The following is a 12,500-nucleotide window of genomic DNA, read 5'->3' as shown; positions in this document are numbered from 1 at the left end:
TCTGTAGGTCCATATACTATCTATCTATCTGTAGTCTATATATCTGTAGGTCCATATACTATGTCTATCTATCTGTAGGTCCATATACTATCTATCTATCTGTAGTCTATATCTGTAGGTCCATATACTATCTATCTATCTGTAGGTCGTTGGTCAACATTGGTCAGCCCCCCCTCCCTCCACCAATACTAAATCAATAGCCCTTCCAAGGTGTTGGTTCTTGCACCGGGCCTATCAACAACCTAGGAAGTTTGCTCAAAAACATTTCAACAGTTCAATAACTTCAAATAACTTTATCGATACAGCATGGCTCCTAACAGCACCATCTGTAGAAGCCAAGCCTCGCTGTGAAAGCCAGAGACAGATGTTGCCAGAGAGAGAGTGGTTCAACCGTAGCATGGACCCTAACCAAACCCAAACCCAACCACACAAAATGACTCCAGATGGAACGAGCCTATTCATTAAGGCTTAGCTATGTGTGTCCCCCCCCCCCACACACACACCCCTCACACCCCGAAACTTTCCCTGCCTGTGCCAAACGTTTACATAACTGAATGTGTCCCCGGCTGGGTTACCCAGCGAGGCAGAGAAGGGCTTGACCAGTCAGCTGTTTCACCATTCAGCTTCACCTGTTTGTACTGAAACATGAGAACTCTGCTAGGCGAGCGCAGCTAGCTAGCTCTCACATTTCCTGGTGGCCGATGATGTCATCCCTTCTCTGGCGACAGGCTTGCAACAGGTTCCTTCCTGTTGGAGAATGTTGAGCTGTGTGAGCCTGAGGTGAGGCTGGCCTAGTCTGACACGGGGTAGAGACACACACACACACACACACACACACACACACACGCACACACACACACACACACACACACACGCACACACACACACAGCAAAACAACAAAACGCCTCATAGGCATTGATTGTGGTATTCTGACATGCTGGAAGTTGTCGTTGTTGTCAGGCTGTGAGAAACATATGGTAAGGCTATGAGAAACTACCTATTTCTAGGTCCTTTACATACACACACACACACACACACGCACACACACACACACACACACACACACACACACACACACACACACACACACCACAACGCACACTTAAAAGGCTGGTCCGAATGCCTTCTTTCGAGGCTGTTCCACCCATTCAGCAGGGCGTACCTACGTCAGTGTAAAGTATTAAATGCCTTTGGTCTTTAGTATTTTTAGTTTATTTAGTCCTGACTGGAAAGCTGGAAAGAGCATGCTGCAGGGAAGGAAAATACGAAAGCTAGCATTTCTATGCTGCCTGTTCATTGAGGTAAGAGGTAACCGTTTAACTGAATGTGGAATATTCTCTAGAATATTCTCTCTGTCTATGTGCATGACTGTTGCGTGCAGTAGTAGGCCTAAAAAGAGGCCGAAGTTGTCACTAAATGTGCAGAGCTAGGGTACAGAGAGGAAGATTGAAAGCCAGGGAAGGGGAGAGGGAGAGAGAGAGAGGGAGAGGGAGAGGGAGAGGGAGAGGGAGAGAGAGAGGGAGAGAGAGAGAGAGGGAGAGAGAGAGAGAGAGAGAGAGAGGGAGAGAGAGAGGGAGAGAGAGAGGGAGAGAGAGAGAGAGAGAGAGAGAGAGAGAGAGAGAGAGAGACAGAGACAGAGACAGAGACAGAGACAGAGACAGACAGACAGAGAGAGTGGAAGGGAGATCTTTAGACTTTCTCCAAAGGTATGGTCACAATCTGTATGTGAATTTTTCGAATTAGATCCCCTTTTCAACTGCTTTCATTCACCGTCGATCACAGATTGTCACTAATAACGAATCGATATTGAATTTCGTTGAAGATAGTTACAGCTCAAAGGTGATTGGATGAGTTACTCTCATTTGAGGGCCAGTGGGCGCGTCTACTGTGAGGGCAGTGGGCGTGTCTACTGTGAGGGCAGTGGGCGTGTCTACTGTGAGGGCAGTGGGCGTGTCTACTGTGAGCTCGCTGACAGGCACGCGGACAGACAGCACGGCGACGTTCAACAGCGCGAGGAGCGGCAGCGGTTCAGGACGTTGTCCGTGTTGGTCGACTTGACTTCTTCTCAACCCGAAACCGGGATTAACCATTTTAAACAGTAACATTTTAATTGAATAGTTATCCTTTTTTGAATGACACTCGCGTTGTACTTTATCCCCACCTATTAAGACAACCTCATATATCGTTTCGCCGTGCGGTAATAGTCGCTTGAGTTAGTCGCTTGAGTTGCTTGACGGATTAAAACGAGGCTTTTTTTTTTTTTTAACTCTAACTTTATCCCTGAGGCTTTTTCGGCGGTCCCTGGCGAGGCTCTTTGAATGGTTGCATGTGGCCAGGGTTTGAAGGGAAGAGAAGTTCGCCTCTCGTTAGTCTGTTGATGTGGCCACACGTTTGAAGAGCAGAGAGGCTTTCTGGCCACACGTTTGAAGAGCAGAGAGGCTTTCTGGCCACACGTTTGAAGAGAAGCGAGGCTTCCTCCTAACCCAATGACGTGGACCAGCACCATGAGCAGCGGCTACAGCAGCCTGGAGGAGGACTCCGAGGACTACTTCTTCACTGCCAGGACCTCGTTCTTCAAGAAACCTTCAGGAAAGCCAACAGAGTTCAAGGTATTACTACTAGTACTTTCCTTTCATGTCAATGACAGTATTCGTTTAATTTCAGTTCCCCAAGGGACTCGCGTTACAGCAGAACCACACAAACCTGTTGCTTTCATCCCCCACGTTAGGGTTAGGTGTACTATTTACCACATGATCACCTTTATTTGTAGAGCACTTTTCCTGCAAACGTGAATCGTTGCAGCTCAAAGTGCTTTTAACAGATCCACACGGCATAAAAAAACGATAGTGATCAATAAAACACAATATAAACGACATAATCAAACGAGAATAAACCATACAATCCCGTAAACTGTCACCGTCTGGTCTGGAGTGGGACGTGATGTTATCTGCGTACATACAACAAGACAACGACCTTTTTCTTTGTTAATTATTGGCCATTTTTTTTTACAGTATGAGTTCCTCCTTTATTGCTCAGAATTAAATTGAACTCGCCAACCTATTCAGCCACTGTGGAGATAAACCTGGCCAAAGTTGTATGACATATATTACCGGGCTGCGACTGATTTTACTCATCATGGGACAGGAATGAGTCACCGGGTCCGTTCACATAACCGATAAGCTGTCCTAAGGAAAAGATGGGTTAGGTGTTATCTAAAGCTGCAATAATAACAGTGTTCGGGGCTGTGTCTGTTTGTGTGTGTGTGTGTGTGTGTGTGTGTGTGTGTGTCTGCGCACGCACGCCCCTGGCCCTCTACACAGTGCTTGCTTGGGGACTGTGGTGCTTTCGAATTCTGCAATCTGACCTCCCATATTTCCATATGCCCTTGACTCAGTCCTTCTTCCATGGCATGGCGGGCTGTGACAATGTGCTCCTTGCACTGTGGCTGGAGAGGGCTGTTAGGGGGCTCACCCCGAAAGCGTAAATTCCCTCTCCGCCCCCACTGTAACTGTCAATGGTGTCACTGTCAGGAAATGTCACACTGTGAGGGGTCTCTCTCATGGGGAACCAACCCCCCCCCCCCGGCCTGATTTAACCTTCACCAGCTCATCAGTGTTCTCAGAGCCTAGGTCTGTGCAGGAGGGGCAGTTATAGAAGCTGTGAAGTGTATTAAACAGTCTTCCTTTGTGGTGTTATCAGCGATCACCACCGCAGATTAATTACAATTGGTTACAGTACACCCCAACTGTCTCTGCTTATCTCCCCTGCCATCAGCCTGAGGGCGTCTTCTCTGTGGCATGATAGGACACACACACACACACACACACACACACACAGATACACACACACACACGTACACGTGTTTGATACCATTCCTCATCCCATTCCATGAGCCCGTCCTCTGATTTCTACCTCCACCAGCCTCCCCTGGGAGGCCTAAACATAAGGAATTGTCTCCCCCAGAGTCGACCATACCCACACAAGCCTGTGTCTGTATTCCTTATCTCAACTATCCAATCAACAGTCTTCCCTTCTGGTGACTCTCCCCGACCATCCAATCAGCAGCCTTCTCTTGTTCACACTTGTACCGTGTTTCTGAGGTGACTTACATGTGTCAGTTACCTTTCACCTGCGGCCTTGTTCTCTGTCTGTCTCTGTAGGCGCTGGGTTGGGGTGTTAGGCAGCGAGCTGGCAGCTGTAGCTAGCATACCTGCAGTCTTCTGTTTATGCCCTGGGCTCCATGGACACACAGATGAGAGAGAGAGAGAGGGGGAGGGAGAGAGGGAGGGGGGGGAGAGAGAAAGAGGAGAAGTACAACACTGACCCTTTGCTGCTAGGAAACAGCTGCACTGTAGGCTACACGCACGCACACACACACACACACAGACTCATACACACAACATCTCTCCAGACCAACAGCTTTCACCACCACCACATTAACTGACTGTACTGCCCACTTTCACCATGGGGGGACAGGGTCCTAGTGCGGGGGGGGGGGGGGGGATGGGACAGGGTCCTAGTGTGGCGGGACGGGGTCATGGCGTGGGGCTGAGGGGTGGACAGGGTCCTAGTGTGGGGCTGTGGGGGGGGGGGGGGGGCAGGGTCCTAGCGAGGGGCTGTGGGGTGGGGGCAGAGTCCATGCGTGGGGCTGTGGGGGGGCAGGGTCCTAGCGTGGGCCTGTGGTGGGGGCAGGGTCCCGGCGTGGGGCTGTGGGGGGGGGCAGGGTCCTAGCGTGGGCCTGTGGGGGGGGGGCAGGGTCCTGGCGTGGGGCTGTGGGGGGGGCAGGGTCCTAGCGTGGGTCTGTGGAGTCATGATGAAGGCACCAGAGGAGGTCTGTCTGTCAGAGCTGCTCAGCCTGGATGATCTACAGCGGAGGAGAGTAGGAGAGGAGAGGAGAGGAGAGGAGGAGAAGGGAAGGGGGGGGGGGGAGGAGAAGAAGGAGCAGAAGAGGAAGAGGAGGGTGTTTGGCCTTCACTCCCTGTTCCAAAACCAACAGCAGCAGCGGAGGTGACTCTCTCCATTAGAGAGACCTGACCAATCAGTAGGCTGATCTCCTCAGACAGCCTTCCTGCAGGACGGAACCTCTGCACAGCCTCGGCCAATCACAGGGAGGGCTTAGGTGGCTATAGTTGCTGTCATACTGTACTGTACATCACTAGGATACAGTGGAGGGTTTAACAGCACAATGAAATGAATCCTCTCAAAGCTCTCCTCCCTCCCTCCAAAGCACAATAGAACACAATGGTAGCTCACTATATAGGAACACAGTAAACAAGCTTGTGTCTAACGTGTGTGTAGAGTGTTGTGAGGTTGTGTGTCTAACGTGTGTGTAGAGTGTTGTGAGGTTGTGTGTCTAACGTGTGTGTAGAGTGTTGTGAGGTTGTGTGTCTAACGTGTGTGTAGAGTGTTGTGAGTTTGTGTGGCTGTTGTGTGTCTAACGTGTGTGTAGAGTGTTGTGAGGTTGTGTGGCTGTTGTGTGTCTAACGTGTGTGTAGAGTGTTGTGAGGTTGTGTGGCTGTTGTGTGTCTAACGTGTGTGTAGAGTGTTGTGAGGTTGTGTGGCTGTTGTGTGTCTAACGTGTGTGTAGATGGTTGTGAGTTTTGGTCAGTACAGACTAGATAGATATGTACTTTATTGATCCCAGAGGGGAAATTCCGGCGTTACACACTAAAGGGGTTTGTGTGGCTCTTGTGTGTCTAACGTGTGTAGATGGTTGTGAGTTTGTGTGGCTCTTGTGTGTCAAGTGTGTGTGTAGATCGTTGTGTGTTTAGGTTGGTAGGTGCAGACTAGAGTAGATACAGCAGTGTCCTGCTCGCTCCATGGCGGCCATCTTGGCAGCACCTGCAGCAGTGACCCTGTGACTGACCTTGACGTTTCACTGTGTTGACATCTGGGAGTCTGGGAGTCTAGGAAGAGGGGGAGTGGATGACTGCAGACACACACACACACACACACACACCTCTGGTTCCACCCCTCCTTGCAGACGCGCACCCACACACACACACACACCCCTGGTTCCACCCTTGCCCCCACACACACACACACACACACACACACACACACACACACACACACACACACACACACACACACACACACACACACACCTTGAGGTTTCAGTGTATTGTCATCTGTGCTGTCTGGGAAGCAGGGGAGTGTATGACAGTACAATGGAATTCGTATTCCTCTCGTTAAGCACCCACCCCTCCCTACACACACACACACACACACACACACCCCTGGTTCCGCCCCTCCCATCGCGCACACACACACCTCCCCCACCCCTGGTTCCACCCTCCCCTCACACACACACACACACACACACACACACACACACACACACACACACACACACACACTCACACACACACTCACACTCACACTCCCCCCCCCCCCCTCCTCAGCCATTGTGTTGCAGTTCCTGAGTGTTCACAGTTGTGTATCCTGTTCCCTGGGCCCCCACCTCTGTACTGAGGCAGCCCTGAGCCCCCACCTCTGTACTGAGGCTACCAGAACCCCCTGGCCCGACACACAGTAACAGAACCCAGCCCCCAGGCCCGACACTTCCATGTCCAGTCGCTGGCAGAACTTGGCTCTCTTGTCTGAGAGGCAATCAACCCACAGTCCTCCTCCCCTTTCCAAAGCCATGTTAGAAGGCAGGGCTTGACATTAAGCTTTTTTCAGGTACTTGTCCTTTGGATAAGTGAACTTATCTTTTACTTGTTCGAGATCTCAAGTTTCTTGTTGACGTTACAGCAGCCAGACCCTCTTACAGACACGCCTGCTCTTGAGACGGCTAGGAGACGCCGTCTGGACAGAGAGCTCTCTGACACCACGGCCCTGAACAGCAGACTGGAACAGTGTAGAGGACAGGGGGGGCTGGGGGAGGCTGGGGGAGGCTGAGGGAGGCTGGTGGAGGTAGACATTGGAGGACAGGCTCATTGTAATGCATGGAATGAGGAAGGAATGGTGTTAATAGCACAAGCACACAGGTGCACACGTTCCGTTCCATGTATTCCAACGAGCCCGTCCTTCGATTTCCCGCCTCCCCTGGTGTAGAGCACACTAGAAATGTCTCCCCTGTGTGTGAGCTGGAGCAGCACAGGAGCTAGACAGGGCTCTGGGCCTAGTTCTCAGGCTAAGCTGGGTCTTCCACCCCCGGCTCCAGGCTTTAGTAGCATCTTGATGAGGAGAGAAGCTCTGGAACCCTCCCAGAGAAGAGAACGAGAGAATGTTAGCAGGGCTCTCCCTGTTTAACAGGTGGCTGTAATTAAACAGTTAACTGCAGCTGAGTGTGTTTGAAGCTGAGCTGGGGAGCAGAGTGTGTGTTTAAAGAGAGTGGTGCCGCTACATTAGTCTGTTTATCAGAGCAGCCAACGCTTTCAAGTCTTCATTCAGTCACGCCATCTATGGGTGTGTGTCTGCGTGTGTGTGTGTCTGCAGTGTGTGTTTCTGCGTGTGTGTGTGTGTCTGCGTGTGTGTGTGTGTCTGCAGTGTGTGTCTGCAGTGTGTGTCTGCGTGTCTAGTGTGTGTGTGTGTCTGCAGTGTGTGTATCTGCAGTGTGTGTGTGTGTGTGTGTGTGTGTAATTGTTGCCTCTTATCAGTAGCATGACTAGGTAGACAGAGGTAGGCCAGGGGATCATGTGATCATGTGACCATGTGAGGGAGCGTGCTTAAGTTAGAATCCCTGAAGCTTTCATCCAGTGTTTCCTCTATATGCATTTATTCGTGGCGGGCCGCCACGAATGAATTTCCTCCGCCACTAATTGATTCAGACATTCCACTTTGATTCAGGCTGCGCAGAAAGGCAACGAGTTATTATGACCGGAGAACCGAAAAAAAGCAGATTGAAGCTAGATTTAGGCCGCTTCCAGACCAACATTTCGTTACGATTTAGGGCGTAGTTATTTACAATATGTTACAATGTTGCAATTAACCTCGTCGTTTGTGTTCGCACTAGGGCTGTTACGATTAGGGCTGTTACGATTATTCGACGTCGTCGACGTCACCGACTACGTCAATACGTCGGTTAGCGTAATATGCGTCGGTTAGTCGTAAATAAACAAAATGGCGTTTTTTTTTTTTTTTTTTTTAAACCTTTATTTTACCAGGCGAGACAATTAAGTGTATGAGTGAAAAATGGATAGCTACTAGCTAATGTTACACAAGCAATGTAGCTCACCACAGTTCGTATGTCTTGTCTTCTGGTGTTAGTAACGTTAGCTATGTAGCTGGCTAGCTACGGTAGCCTATTGTCATTGTGGTGCGAGCACCTACTGTACGTTATCTAGCTCGTAGCTCGCATGCTACGTTAGCATCAATTTAGCTAATCATAACATAGCAGCGAGAGTAACGTTAGCTAGCTATGTGTTGTGGTGATGGACAGACTTCTAAATGGCCATGTTGGCATTCAAGTTGGCAAAACATAGCAGTGAGGTGGAGCCAAATGTTTTTTTTTTTTTTTTTTTTTTTACAGTACAAACTCGTACCGTATCGTTAGACTTATCGATAAATTAGTCGTTAGACTAATCGAATAATCGATAAAATAATCGCTAGATTAATCGTTAGAAAAATAGTCGTTTGGGACAGCACTAGTTACGATTATTCGACGTCGTCGACGTCATCGACTACGTCAATACGTCGGTTAGCGTAATATGCGTCGGTTAGTCGTAAATGGAAAAATTTGCGTTTTTTTTTTTTTTGAAACCTTTATTTTACCAGACGAGACAATTAAGTGTATGAGTGAAAAATGGATAGCTACTAGCTAATGTTACACAAGCAATGTAGCTCACCACAGTTCGTATGTCTTGTCTTCTGGTGTTAGTAACGTTAGCTATGTAGCTGGCTAGCTACGGTAGCCTATTGTCATTGTGGTGCGAGCACCTACTGTACGTTATCTAGCTCGTAGCTCGCATGCTACGTTAGCATCAATTTAGCTAATCATAACATAGCAGCGAGAGTAACGTTAGCTAGCTATGTGTTGTGGTGATGGACAGACTTCTAAATGGCCATGTTGGCATTCAAGTTGGCTAAACATAGCAGTGAGGTGGAGACAAATAAAATAAAAAAGTTTTTTTTTCTTTTTTTTTTTTACAGTACAAAAAATATCGTTAGACTTATCGATAAATTACTCGTTAGACTAATCGAATAATCGATAAAATAATCGCTAGATTAATCGTTAGAAAAATAGTCGTTTGGGACAGCACTAGTTCGCACTGCAATCGAGACTGAATCGCTCTCAACAGGCGCGAGGCGATGCGCTTTCAAAACAGTTTTGTGATTGGTCCGAATTTAGCGGGACATTTGGATTTATCTTTTAGCCCGTCGCCGGTGCCTTTAATCCCGTATCCTAATCGAAAATGCAACATCATCAGCGACGACTGTGGGTTATTGCATGTACTGCTGTTCTCTGGTTCATGTTCTTATACCAGTGCTCAGTATAGAGTATTTTAAATTCGTAATGTATGTCTCTGATGTTCATAGTCAATTAAATCAGCCTATTTTGTGAAACAAATAATGTTCCCGCTAATGGGTTAACCGAGCATTCTCTCACCTAACGTGCAAGCACCTAGCTTCGAACTATTCAAAGCAATAAGCGCGGGGCAAAAATAATCTATTGCCTCTAAAATCACCACGAACAGAACGGCGGAGGTACGGGTAAGCAGGGCTCATGTTGGTGTCCTCAAAGGTAAGAGTTGGTTTTCTTTAACTCAACTGATAGCATTACCTTGCTGTTGTTGTTTACCGAATGCTCCATCTGACTGTCACACTGTGATTTTACTTGTGTAAACAGTTAATGAGTAACGTTAGCTGGTTTTGTGCGTACATGTAGGCCTACTTCGTATTGATCTTTCTGTGTGTGTGTGTTAGGGCTGCAACAACGAATCGATGAAATCGATAAAAATCGATAATGAAATTCGTTGGCGACGAATGCCATTATCGATTCGTCGTTTTTATTTTATTATTTTTTTGGTCTGGTTTTGTTTCCATAACAAACCTACTTAATAATAATAATAATTAATAATTTTGCCATTTAGCAGACGCTTTTATCCAAAGCGACTTACAATTACGAATTTGACGCACGCCACGCTGTCTTGCGGCCGGTGTAGGCATCGCGAATCATAGCGCTACCTATGGCCGGAAAGGGCAGAACCTATGACCGGAACCGGAAAAGTGGGAAAATCCGGTACCTACACTGGCGCGGCGGCTACATTTAAATCATGCTACTCTTGAGAGTGAAGCTGTCTGCTGTCTGCTGTCTGCTGTCAGGACATGCTAGTGAGTTAGCTAGCAGGGTTAGCTCGCTGCTGCCGCTAGCTGACTGTCACTACGCTGCTCGTCCAGCTGTAGTCTGCGTAGCTGTGCTGATAACCAGAGCAGTAACTATGTTTCTATAGAGGAGGGTTACAGCTAACTTCCTATTGTTTTATTATATAAGTCCTGCTGGGCTCAGCCCTTCCATGGTCTCCTGCTCTCCATGCAAATGCGTTAGTGTGAGTTCTGGCGAAGCGTCAGCTAAACGACTAATGTAATGCGATAGCCAGTGAGTGTTTGCTCGCATTCATGAATTCAATATTGCATGACAATTAGTGCTGTCCCAAACGACTATTTTTCTAACGATTAATCTAGCGATTATTTTATCGATTAGTCGGTTAGTCTAACGACTAATTTATCGATAAGTCAAACGATAATTTTTGTACTGTAAAAAAAAACAAAAAAAAACGTATTTGTCTCCACCTCACTGCTATGTTTAGCCAACTTGAATGCCAACATGGCCATTTAGAAGTCTGTCCATCACCACAACACATAGCTAGCTAGTAGCTACATAGCTAGCTAACGTTACTCTCGCTGCTATGTTATGATTAGCTAAATTGATGCTAACGTAGCATGCGAGCTACGAGCTAGATAACGTACAGTAGGTGCTCGCACCACAATGACAATAGGCTACCGTAGCTAGCCAGCTACATAGCTAACGTTACTAACACCAGAAGACAAGACATACGAACTGTGGTGAGGTACATTGCTTGTGTAACATTAGCTAGTAGCTATCCATTTTTCACTCATACACTTAATTGTCTCGCCTGGTAAAATAAAGGTTTAAAAAAAAAAAAAAATCGCCATTTTGTTTATTTACGACTAACCGACGCATATTACGCAAACCGACGTATTGACGTAGTCGATGACGTCGACGACGTCGAATAATCGTAACAGCCCTAATGACAATAGGGCTGCAACTAACGATTATTTTGGTAGTCGACTAATCTGTCGATTATTTTTTCGATTAGTCGCGATTAGTCGTGTGGCTTTTCGCTGCGCGTAAATGGCGACGCAGAAGCATAAATCCGGCTTAACTAGCTATCTAACCTAACGTTACGCCAAGCTACAGCTGCTCACAGAGCTAGTTGATTGGCTAGCTAGCATTGCTGGCTAGACTACAGACAGCTCACGTTAGTAGGCTACGCTTGGCGCTGTTTATCTTACACACAGCTCGCTGGTGGACTCAACATAATTTAAATAGCATTCACTTATCAAGCATCATTCATGATCATCCATCATGACTACCTGGTATTTTAATAGCGACCACCCCTCACTTCATTTCATCTCGCGTTCTCCTGGCTTCAACATGGAAAACCCCTGCTACGTAACGTTACATACAAGCGCCTCTGTCTGTCACATGCGTGCCACAGGGCAAATAAATTAATAGCACAAACGCTCATAGCATGTACAGCCCTGTCCATGAGACGTTGTTTTCCAACATGTAACAGTAAAGCTAACATAAACATTACGACCCTAACAATATAACGTTAGCCAGTTGGCTAACAACGTTTAAAAAAAAAAAAAAAAAAAAACTTTTTTCCTAAAATTTTGTTTTTTGCGATTAGTCGACAACAAAATTCCCCGTCGACGAATTTTCGTAATCGGTTAGTCGTGGCTAATCGACTAATCGTTGCAGCCCTACATGCCAAGTGTATTTAGCTAGCTGGCTAACGTCAGTGGTAGAGCAGAGGTGATAAGCTAAAGGCTAGCTAGTGGTAGCCTACCAAGCTACCCGTGAGTTAGAGTGAGGCACTGACTGTAGCCTAGCCTATTGTATGGAGTGAGAGGACACATTGCATTGTTTTGGAGCATATCTGTTATATAAAAACATTAGTGTCTTGTCTGTAGCCTATATTGCACTTTGGGTTACTGACCTTTACATTAAGCAAAGTTATTACCTAAAACAATGCATGTATTGAGCTAGAGTTCAACTACTTTATTGAAACAATCTACCGCCATAGTCCATGGCCTGTTGTTAAACCTATTTGATGTAGCAAAGCCTTTTTTATTTATATTATTTTTTATTTTTTATTAATACTTATTCATTTTGCACATGTATATGTATAGGCCTGGCTGATTTAGAAAACATAAAATAAAATTAGCAAAATAAATCTTTTTTTCCCGTTTTTTTTTGTATCCGATTAATTGATTAACCGAAAAATAATCGGCAGATTAATCGATT

General features: G+C 46.9%; 1 protein-coding gene across 1 annotated transcript in view; it reads left to right on the top strand.

Annotated features, from left to right (window-relative positions):
• Window positions 1-2,487: 2,487 nt before the first annotated feature.
• rassf3 (Ras association domain family member 3) overlaps window positions 2,488-12,500 on the top strand; it is a gene marked incomplete at both ends in the record, with an annotated part of 29,633 nt that continues 19,620 nt past the window's right edge. Inside the window, one exon of the mRNA XM_080551112.1 lies at window positions 2,488-2,610. Coding sequence (XP_080407238.1) covers window positions 2,488-2,610 — 123 coding nt within the window. The remainder of the gene's footprint in view (window positions 2,611-12,500) is intronic.

Source organism: Nansenia antarctica (assembly GCF_963989245.1).
Source record: "Nansenia antarctica genome assembly, contig: SCAFFOLD_180, whole genome shotgun sequence".
Lineage (NCBI taxonomy): Eukaryota > Metazoa > Chordata > Actinopteri > Argentiniformes > Microstomatidae > Nansenia > Nansenia antarctica.
The sequence above is the reverse complement of the archived record's forward strand: the minus strand, read 5'-3'. Positions and strand labels throughout refer to the sequence as shown.